General features: G+C 39.2%; 1 protein-coding gene and 3 non-coding genes across 4 annotated transcripts; all 4 read right to left on the bottom strand.

The window, feature by feature from the left end:
- Window positions 1-5,273: 5,273 nt before the first annotated feature.
- On the bottom strand, window positions 5,274-9,327 carry LOC131954571 (ubiquitin-ribosomal protein eS31 fusion protein). Its single transcript, XM_059318350.1, has 5 exons — window positions 9,247-9,327; window positions 7,056-7,111; window positions 6,871-6,925; window positions 6,376-6,593; window positions 5,274-5,473 (listed from the first exon to the last, which is right to left on the bottom strand). The coding sequence occupies exons 2-5, from the start codon at window positions 7,101-7,103 to the stop codon at window positions 5,315-5,317; spliced, it is 480 nt and encodes a 159-aa protein (XP_059174333.1). The 5' UTR covers window positions 7,104-7,111; window positions 9,247-9,327; the 3' UTR covers window positions 5,274-5,314.
- LOC131954575 (small nucleolar RNA SNORD58) lies at window positions 5,544-5,607 on the bottom strand. The gene has a single exon (XR_009388777.1). It is a non-coding gene; the product is annotated as a small nucleolar RNA SNORD58 (small nucleolar RNA).
- On the bottom strand, window positions 5,951-6,013 carry LOC131954576 (small nucleolar RNA SNORD58). The gene has a single exon (XR_009388778.1). It is a non-coding gene; the product is annotated as a small nucleolar RNA SNORD58 (small nucleolar RNA).
- On the bottom strand, window positions 6,265-6,327 carry LOC131954577 (small nucleolar RNA SNORD58). Its single transcript, XR_009388779.1, has one exon. It is a non-coding gene; the product is annotated as a small nucleolar RNA SNORD58 (small nucleolar RNA).
- Window positions 9,328-10,305: the final 978 nt, after the last annotated feature.

A 10,305-nucleotide genomic window follows, 5' to 3' on the forward strand; every position in this document is an offset into this window, starting at 1 on the left:
TGTAGCCTGTGCGAGAGTAAGGCAAGATCATCTGCAAACTCCAGATCTTCTAGTTTCCCCGTGAGTGTCCACTGAATACCTTTTCCAGAACTGGCATAGGCTGTGCGTGTCACCCAGTCGAGAACTACCAAGAAGAGGAGGGGCGACAGCAGACATCCTTGTCTCACACCTGTGTTGACCTGGAACTCTTTAGACAGTTTCCCTGCATGGCTAACTTGGCATGAAAATCCATTGTAAAGTTGCTGGATTATTTCCACTAACTTAGCAGGTACACCATAGTGTCTCAACAGATTCCATATTGTTTGCCTATCCACACTATCAAAGGCCTTCTCAAAGTCAACAAAGCAGATGTAAAGCGGGGCCTGCCATTCTATCGTCTGTTCTACAATAATTCTAAGAGTGGCTATCTGATCTGTACAAGATCTTTCCTTCCTGAATCCTGCTTGTTCCTCTCTTAGCTTAAGGTCAACCGCCTCTTTCATTCTGTCCAAAATAACTCTGGTAAGGACTTTACTTGGTATGGACAACAAGGTAATGCCCCTCCATTTTCCACACTGAGATAAGTCACCGTTCTTAGGCAACTTCACAAGGAGGCCCCTTTTCCAATCGGTTGGGATCTGTCCTGTGTTCCAGACTAAGTTAAGTAATTTATGAAGTCGATTTACTACTTCTTCCCCACCTTGTTTTAATGCCTCTGCTGGGATATTATCTGGTCCTGCTGCCTTGCCACTCTTCAAACTATTTAAGGCGTTGAGAATTTCCTGTCTGGTGATTTCCTCGGTATTGATGTTAAGGGGTTCCCCTGGCTCCAGGTCTGGTGGATCTTGAGGTGCTGGACCGTTTAGTACTTCCTGGAAGTGCTCTCTCCATCGTGCCAATTGTTCCTCAATTGACGTTAGAAGTTTACCATTTTTGCTCCTCACTGGCCTGTTGGTATTGGTTTTCCTCTCACTCAGAGCTCTGGTTGTTGCATAGAGCGTCTTGAGATCTCCCTTACTGGCAGCTGTTTCGGCCTCCTCTGCCATTTCATTTATAAACAATCTCTTGTCATTTCTTAGTTTCCTTTTCACCTCTTTAGCCTTTTCGTTATATCGAGCGGCTGCTGCTTGTTTTTGCTGCCGCGTTTTTGCTTGATTTAGTTCGCTCTTTAGGCTTTTTCTTTCTTCCACCTTCTGCCATGTATCATCTGTGATCCAGGGCTTCCTGTTTGGCGCTCTGCCTCCTAGAGCCTCTTCGCAGGCTTCAATAGTGGCTTGCTTAAATACTTCCCAGGTGTGTTCAACTGAATCAAGATCTTTCTCTTCTGTCTGTAGAGCTTCAAACCGATTCTTTAGGGTGACCTGAAAATTTGTCCTGTTGTCTTGCGTCTTAAGTTTACTTACATCAAATCTTCTTCGTGGATCAATTTCATGTTGCCTCTTCTTTGCCTTTAGCTTCATCTTCAGTTTAGCAACAACCAGGTGGTGGTCGGATCCTATGTCTGCTCCTCGCTTTGCTCTCACATCCTGCAGCGAGGCCCTCCAACGACGCCTTACCGCGACATGATCAATCTGGTTTTCGGTATGATGATCTGGTGATATCCAGGTGGCTTTATGACACCTTCGGTGGGTGAAAAGTGTACCGCCGATAGTAAGCTCATTTGAGGCACAAAAGTCTGCGAAGAGTTCACCATTTTCATTCATTTCCCCTAGGCCATTGGTTCCCATCTCCATTTCCCTGCCTCTGTTGTCTTTGCCTACTTTGGCATTTAAATCACCCATGAGGATCAGCATGTCGCGCTTGGGTACCTTATCAACCACCGACTGAAGCTCTTCGTAGAAACGGTCTTTTTCTTCCTCGTCTGCGTTGTTCGTAGGAGCGTAGCACATGATAATGGAGGTCTTTTGAAACCTGGATTCAAATCTAGCTTTAATTATTCGATCAGATACAGGTTCCCATTCCATCAGGCTTTTTGTTGCCTCCTTTGTCAATAGCAAGGCTACGCCTGCCTCTCGTGGGTCGTCCTCATTTTCTTTTCCCGAGTATAACAGTGTTTCTCCCGTCTGGAATTTTGTCTCTCCAAAGGTGTTCCATCTTGTTTCGCACAGGCCAAGCACTGTAAGATGATACTGATGCATTTCTTTCACTGCCTGTGCACACTTCCCTGCTTCCCATAGTGTTCTGACGTTCCATGTTCCTATGAGGATAGGTTTCTTTTGCGACAGTAGTTTTGGGGCTGTGGATTTAGTTTTCCTCGGTTGAAGAAGGGGGGTCGGCTCTGTAGCTTCCTTACGGATTTGGCTGCATTGCGTCATACTTCTCCTAAGTGGAGCCCTGATTCTCCCGAGGACTGGATTTGTTTCGGATTTGGCTTTGGTTTCTGTAACTGTCTTTTGTTTTATGTGGACGAGTAGTTAGCCCATCGCACAACCCCCAACCTGGAGGACCAGGGCACATCGTTTGGTCTGGCCCCTACCCACGCAGATCTGTCCGACTTGGTTAGACCTGCCAGGAGCACTAGGCTCCCGCCGGCATAGCTCTGGGGGTCGCTGGGGCACACAAGCCATCCCACCACTTCAAGGCGGTGTGCCATCAAGGTGTAACCCCCCCCCCCCCCCCCTGGAGCCTCCCCTGCTGTACTCGCAAAAACTTCCCAAAGTTTCATGGCGATCGAATGAAAGGTATAGTAACGCACAAAAGACAAACATACATTGCTTTATATATACCAGCGTGCCCATCCGCGCGTTGCCGCGGTCTCAGGAGAAAGTATGACGTAATATTTTAAGAGGGTTTCATCATTGCGTAACCAATCCTATATTCTTAGACGTATAGCCTTGTTTTCTAAAACTGAGTTATTTAGATGTAAAAAAAAAAATGCCTGCGCTATATTTCTTGATCATATTTTGTGGGGCACGGGTTTTCCTACAATACCGCCCGTGCGAAATTGAATTTTTTTTCCCGCAGAAACCTTCTCGGGAGTATTCTCATCAACTCCCCAAAGTTTCATGGCACTCGGATGAAATGTGTAGTAATGCATAAAAGACAAACTGGCAAACATGCACTTTGCTATATATATATATATATATATATATATATATATATATATATCCTTCCACTTTAGCACCAAAATTCAATAATTTTTTCCTCAAACAAGCTCAAGGTAGGCCTTTTAACCACAGATATTGTGTGTGTGTGTGGGGGGGGGGGGGTCTACTTTCAACTATCATTGTTTTGTTTTTTATCTGTACCGTTTAACAGATGTAGACTAACTGTTCGCGTAAAGTATGCCTCATGATTAAGCACAATATAGCCACATGGGCCTAGGCTGGACGATGGGCGTCTTCGAGTCCTCATAATGAATGATCTTAACCAGAGAATGTGGGCACCCTTAGCCTTAAGTCCACCTTTCTCTGATGGTTCACCAACTTCTGAATGGGCATTGGTATATACGTTTATATTAAAAATCTATTTTTAAAAAGGCTGCTACAAATGTACCCTTCAGTTAAATTAAAACAGTGCCTTTCAACAAAAAGGGCGACCCATCCAGGCGGGGGCACGGTTCGCACCGGCTGACAACATTTAAGGGGTTGAAATAAAGACAAAAAAAATGCAAGATATATAGAATAAATGTTTTTTTTTTGCCAAGTCAATGGATGGTTAATTACAGGTAAAAAGTATTTTAAGTACATAATGATGATCCCGAAAAGGGTGGGGAGCGACACCATAATGTAAAGATGGAAACTGTAAAGAAAACAATGCTACATCCAGCTTTATTAACAACCGACTATAGATAAACATCATCTATCTAAATAATTATCTTCAAGGAGGGACCGTGCGGGGCACCACGGAAGCACGCCGAACCGCCCCCTCCCTCGCTCTCTAGGCATATCGCTACCACCCCCATCAGTCTGGTGAGCTGTGGTTCACGCCAAATTTTTACAATTGTAGAGCCGGGTCGAATTAGTGGCAGATAATTACGTTTTTAAACGATTTGAAACTATGGTGAGGTAATAACAAGTTCTGCTTGATCTTTTCATGGTCTGTAAGCTGTCGTCACGGACGGCTGCTTTAACGGAGCGCAGGGGGGGGGGGGGGGGGGGGGGGGGTGAGGATAAACGTCCTTCGTGAGCTACTGATAGTGTTTTAAAGCAAAATATTCTCAGTCGCAGCATTGCTAGTGTTGAATTCACAAAATATGAATTACTGAATGTTAGAAAATTAAATAGCGGCGTATGCTTACGGCGCGGGTCAGCTTGTTATTATAAAATGTGAATACTTCAAAGCTTTTAAGGGTGTGTGTGTGCAAAAACTGCAAAATTTACAGAGAAAAAAAATAGGAGGGGGCTGACACCATGAGATGCCGCCAGAGTTTCTACCAGGCATCTCTTCGGGGGGGGGGGGGGGGGGGTACCGCCCCCCCCCCCGAACGAGATGGAATTTATATAGGAATTATATACTTTTGACAGTGTCTGTCCCCCCCCCCCCCCCCGAAAAGTCTGGAAGAAACACTGGTCCGCCTAAACCCTATTCGCCCCTGCAGCCTACTTCTAGTACTACGCGTTATTGCTCGTCAAGCAGGAGAGTATATAATTTTACTTTGAGCTATACCCTTGTGAGATATATAGCCTGTAGTTTACCTGCATTTTAAATTTATTACTTAGAATTTTAAATGGCAGAAGTAGTTATTGTTAATTGTCATAATTAGTTGAGGTTGAAGCGTAGGGCCATGTTAAAGTATGTCACTATGTTTTATGGCATGCATGAGATGGTAGTTTGATGTTTTACTAAAATCTATTCTACCCAAACACAGACTAAATACATGGGTACATTATCTATTTCAAGCAGTTTATATCCACAAACCTGAGGCCGTATAAAATTAAAGGTCACAATAAGTGGTCTTATAATCATGAACATAAGCTTTCTTCCCGTTAAACTTTTCAGGGATGAGAGAGAGGAAGGAATCCAATGGCGATATAGAAGAACATTTATTCCTTATATTTATGTCTTAGGCACTGATACTAGACCTCAAAGAAACCACTCTATGTACATAATACAAACTGAAATCGCGTCATCTGCTTGTAATTGTATTACACTGTTCAGTTTGAAAAACAAATTTTTTCAATTTCAAAACCCTATTAAGTAACGCATAGCACTCTGCATTCAGCCACTGACAATACAAGTCACAAACCCTAAGAACTGTCCACATGTAGACCAAGCTGTTAAGAATAGGAATGCACAACACATGACTTCAATTGTTCATAGAAAACCATTCCAAAAAAAAAAAAGACAAGTGCTTTTTTTTATACATTTTTAATACCATTATAAGAGAAACATTTTACGCCTCAGCTTCCTCCTCTGGCTTGTTGAAGACATAGGTGAGACAGCATTTACCACAATATTGTCTATCGAAGTGGGATGCCATAAATACACCAGCTCCACAGTATTTGTTTGGGCACTCACGTCTAAGTCGAGTTATCTTGCCATTCTCATCAACCTACAGAAAAAAATTTACATTAATCTACTGCAACCAACTTAGTACATTTAAATTTTTGAAAATAATCATGATTGCTCAGAGATTTTAAAATTTCATAGACAAATCAATGGTGTCCTAAGTAGTCATCAGCGCAACCAGCAAAAAATAGACATTAAGGTGAAACAATAGTAATCAACAGCATATCATTCAATCAACAATGAAATGTGATAAAAAAATTCTACTAGGCTGATAAAGATGTTCAACATTAGTTGATAAAATGTCAATTGTATGGACTTTTTTTCAAACAGTAAACAGCCATAAATGTTATATCATGAAAGCATAAAGATATGAGTATTCTCCGAAAGAATATCAAGATAGCACCGTAAACCCCATTTATAACCAGAAACCAAGAAAATGACAAATAAACTACAAGTGTTAGACTCAACAGAATAAAATAGCATGTCTAGACGGTTAAATTGGTGGACTATCAATTTAAGAAATGCTCAGTATCTTAGATATTTCATTGGATGTCAAGGGTGTCCTAAGAAGTCATCATAGCATTTCTCACAGTAAAACAGCCCATTGGAAAGACAAAACAACCCAGCATGACCCACCCAACCAGTGCTTTATAAATTATTAACATTTATGAGTAAAAAAAAAAAAAAACAACTGGAAATTAGTTTAACACAAGCATGCTATCAAAAGAGCACATTTAATAATCTTAATATACATGAGTGAACAGTAAATATAAAAAGTGTGGATCAAGCAGGATTGAGTAGGTCAAGACTACAAAAATAAATAAAGATTAAAAGATTGCTCATACTTTGTGTGGTCTCATAATAATTCAAGGGTGTCCTAAGTTGTAATCACAGCAATCAACCAAAAACAAACTGGGTAAGTAAAACAAGACTTCTGTCACAAACCTTGTAGAATTTAAGAACTGCAAGCTTGACCTTCTTCTTCTTGTGCTTGTTTTTCTTGGGTGTGGTGTAATTCTTCTTCTTGCGCTTTTTGCCACCACCTCTAAGACGTAGCACCAAATGAAGGGTCGATTCCTTTTGGATGTTATAGTCTGACAATGTTCGGCCATCTTCAAGCTGCTTACCAGCAAAAATCAATCTCTGCTGATCAGGAGGAATGCCTGAAAGAAACAAATGCACATACAGGTTACAGCAACGAGTTATACAAGGAGTGGGGTAAAATCTTAACAAAAAAGCAATGCAAGCACAAAATATATTTAATGTCATATTCCATAATTAGAAATAGTAAAACAAACTATATCTTAAAATAGAATAATTATTATGTATCTTCTCGTACGAAAAACCTCTGGCAATAAATTTCCAGAAGCTCAGACTGGAAGATAAAACCTAAATAAACCACTCATGGCTTAATTAATATACTACTGCAACCAAGTTTACCTTCTTTGTCCTGAATCTTGGCTTTAACATTTTCAATGGTATCACTAGGCTCAACCTAAAAGGAAAAAAAAGATTGTAAAATCTAACTCCTCAATGTTGAGCAGTACAAGTGTTATGTGAAGGCTAGCATGGAAAAGTTTAACTTATGATCAGGGCTAAACACTATTACAAAACAGATTTGTTACCTCAAGGGTGATAGTCTTGCCCGTGAGGGTCTTCACAAAGATCTGCATTTTGCCACCTTAAATTTAAGAATAGGAAATAAACTTTATTGTAGCCTAACTAATGAATTAGTAAAGCACTACTTTTTTTTTAAGATTACGAATGCTAAACAATTGTCTGTACACCAAAACACACGTAGATCTAGATACAAAGGAGCTTAAAATATTCATTTGTAAAGCGAAGTGACTACTCAGAAGAAGATTTTTCTCCCCAACGTCTCTACTTAGGCAAAAGATAGCTCTGCGCAAGCGCAGTAACCTATGGCCAGGATTAGGGTTGGTGCTAGGGTACTGCAGTTGTAAACACATGCATGCGCAGTCTGCAGTACCACCGAAAACATCGCTGCGATGGCCAGCTGTAGTTTCTCTCCATTGTGCATGCCGATCTTATTCCGGCCAGCATCGGCCTTTTTAAAGTATGCCTGGATCAAGCTCTACCACCCACCTACAGAGCAACCATTACCAGCATGTTTTTTTAAATATACAATTGTAAAAAGATTTTTTTTTGACATAAAATTAGGACTGATCTATGCTTGGGTAAGCTGAAGCAAGCTGGTATTCAGAAGAAAGCTACAGTTGAAACTAAAAAGCTAGCAGCTAGAGGAGCTTACACTTTTCGGACACACATAGCGAAAAAACGCAACGTAAAAATTCCATGCGGTCTCATTCAGTAACCGCTTAACATAGAAAACAAAAAAAAGTATCATATCTATCCGCAACCATTCTACTTTAATAATGTGTGTGTCATTTTGTATTCATACGCATAGAACTTAAGCTATTCTTGTTATAGTGACTGGGGGGTCTTAACGTGTGTTCGAACACATGTAATACAGTTTTACATGTGTTCGGACACCTTTACCCGTCATCGGACATAGCACTTTTTGTTCATTTAGAATAATTTAAAGTCAATTTAATGAATAAAAACATATATTATATGCATTTATATTGTGTTATTGATTGTTTGTGAGGTAATTTTAATAGTATAAAACCTTTTTCCCACACTCCCAAAGTTCATCCCATTCAGCCATTGCGGCTCGCGCAGTACGCTGCTAAGCCAGCCAGGTCACATGATTCCCCCTCCTCTTTCGCATTCCACTGCCTTCTTGACCTTATTTTGACCCTTTCCCTTCAATAACCAGCCCCTTTTATGCTCTAAATTCTTATTTAATAATATTTTTGTGTTGCTGTCCGGTCCCATGTAAGGCCAAATAAGTTAGCGAACACCCCTTTTTTATTGTTCAAGCACGAAAAAACCCATTAACCTTGACATTTACGATGTTCCATACATATATAGAAGCTATTTATAGTGTAACCTTTTAGCTAAGCATTGATTGGTTCAAGTTTTGCCCCTAAGTCCAACCCTAGGTCACTTCATCCGGCTGGTGTAAAAATAGAAATGTGCGTACCATGCAACGTTAAAAAATTTCTAAAAATGATTCTTGAGAAAGGAAACGGAAGTACTTGACACGGAAGTGTTCATAAATGAACAGTTTACGTGCAGGCGCCGTGGTTTCGCGTGAGACATGCTAATTAAAGTTTCTATGAGCCAAAAACCGACGAAGTGTTCGGTCCTACGTAATTTTTGGTGTGTGTCCGAAAAGTGTAAACTCCTCTAGATCTAGAATCTATAGATCTATTTGTCAGGTCTACCTAACCATTTTTTAAAAGCACTAACTTTAATTGTACAAAAATTAATAAACTAAAGTTTGATTTAAAATTAAATGCAGGACTGGGTGAGAGAAGGAAAGCTGAGTGATTTCAGATTTACTCATAAAATTTCCACGTTACAGACCTTAACTTTACTACAAGATCAAATTCTCATGTCAATGCCTAGCTTCAATTTTTAAATAGATCTACTCTACAAGTTAATACACTTCGTTAAGTTTATTTGTGTGCTGAACTTAGGAATGAGAATATACGTTTACTGTGACATCAAACAAATGGCGGATGGGAGGACCATGCTTTATTCCGGGGCAAGTGGCTCACGCCACAGATGCGTTTTACTCAATTCACATCAAGGAATAAGATTTTAACGTATTTTTAACAACCCGTATCAACAGACAACATGCATACAAGCACTTTCGAGTAAATGATATACAATAAGAACAAAGAAAAATTTGGTATAAAATATTTTTTTTAAAGAAACAGGCCTTACCACTCTGCCTAGTAATGGCATAAACCCGGAAAGAACGAAATGCGCATGCCCCGACTAGAAAATCCCTCAATACAACACTTTAAGTTTTGAACTTCATAAATACTTAATATTTAACTTATATATTTTTTTTACATAATTAGATTAAATAAATTTATACTTAACTATATAAGAGCTATGAAATTTATTATAATATGTTTTTTCAAAATAGTTGATTTACTAAATTCATTTATGGATTGGAGAGTATGCAATCCATAAAATGTTTCAACTTCTTAGAGTATAATTAATTATATTTCGATGCGCCAACGCTAATACAAATTAAATTAATGAAAATTCTTGGAGCGAGGAGGGGGATAAACAATAATAATTTTATATTTTAACGTTTTGAATTATTGTGATGCTAGTACTGCTTACACTCTGACTATTATGATTATATCTTGTTGGGTTAGGAACTCAACAACTTGGCGAGTGTTAACTCGGCTATAGGCCTAACTAACTCGCCGATTGTAATTTGGACAATCAAAAACACATTTATTATGATTTATAATATACAATAAATTTTATTGTGCTTGAAGTTAATGGACAAATTAATTAATTAATTAGGCTAGATGGGTTGATTTGTTTTAAAAATGGTTAGAGTTGAATACCAGAATAGGCCTAGCTCAGTAGATCTAGATCTATTCTATATCCCGCGGGGTGGGGTAAGGGGTTGAATTGCGATATTATAGCCTACAGACTATAGTAGTCAAATATTAAATGTTTTTACGTTTGAATAACATTTCTTTGAAAAATAAAAACAAGTATAATCGATTTTAATTTATTTTTTAAAAGTATTTTTTTGCTCGCTGTCCGTTATGTATAGGCATTATATTATAAATTACTTCCTGTATTAGTTCTCAGACTTAGGTCACTAAGGCCACTGAGGGTGTTGGTAAATTGTGAAAAGCGAAATGGCGAGGCGGTAAACTGCGAGAAGAAAATGCGAGACATGTAACTGCGGAGTCACATGCGAGACATAATTTGCGCAAAAAAATTTTTTTTTTCATGTTTCTATTTTATTTT

This window comes from Physella acuta, unplaced genomic scaffold (genome assembly GCF_028476545.2).
Source record: "Physella acuta isolate Inbredline_101_S28 unplaced genomic scaffold, ASM2847654v3 ptg001012l, whole genome shotgun sequence".
Classification (NCBI taxonomy): domain Eukaryota; kingdom Metazoa; phylum Mollusca; class Gastropoda; family Physidae; genus Physella; species Physella acuta.

What these genes read in the sequence shown, in the direction of transcription:
- LOC131954571 (XM_059318350.1), bottom strand. Translation starts at nt 7,103, where the DNA reads ATGCAGATCTTTGTGAAGACCCTCACGGGCAAGACTATCACCCTTGAG. An exon ending in GCAAGACTATCACCCTTGAG is followed by an intron (nt 6,926 to 7,055) that starts GTAACAAATCTG and finishes TTTTCCTTTTAG; the next exon opens with GTTGAGCCTAGTGATACCAT. An exon ending in CAGTTCTTAAATTCTACAAG is followed by an intron (nt 5,474 to 6,375) that starts GTTTGTGACAGA and finishes TTTTTTCTGTAG; the next exon opens with GTTGATGAGAATGGCAAGAT.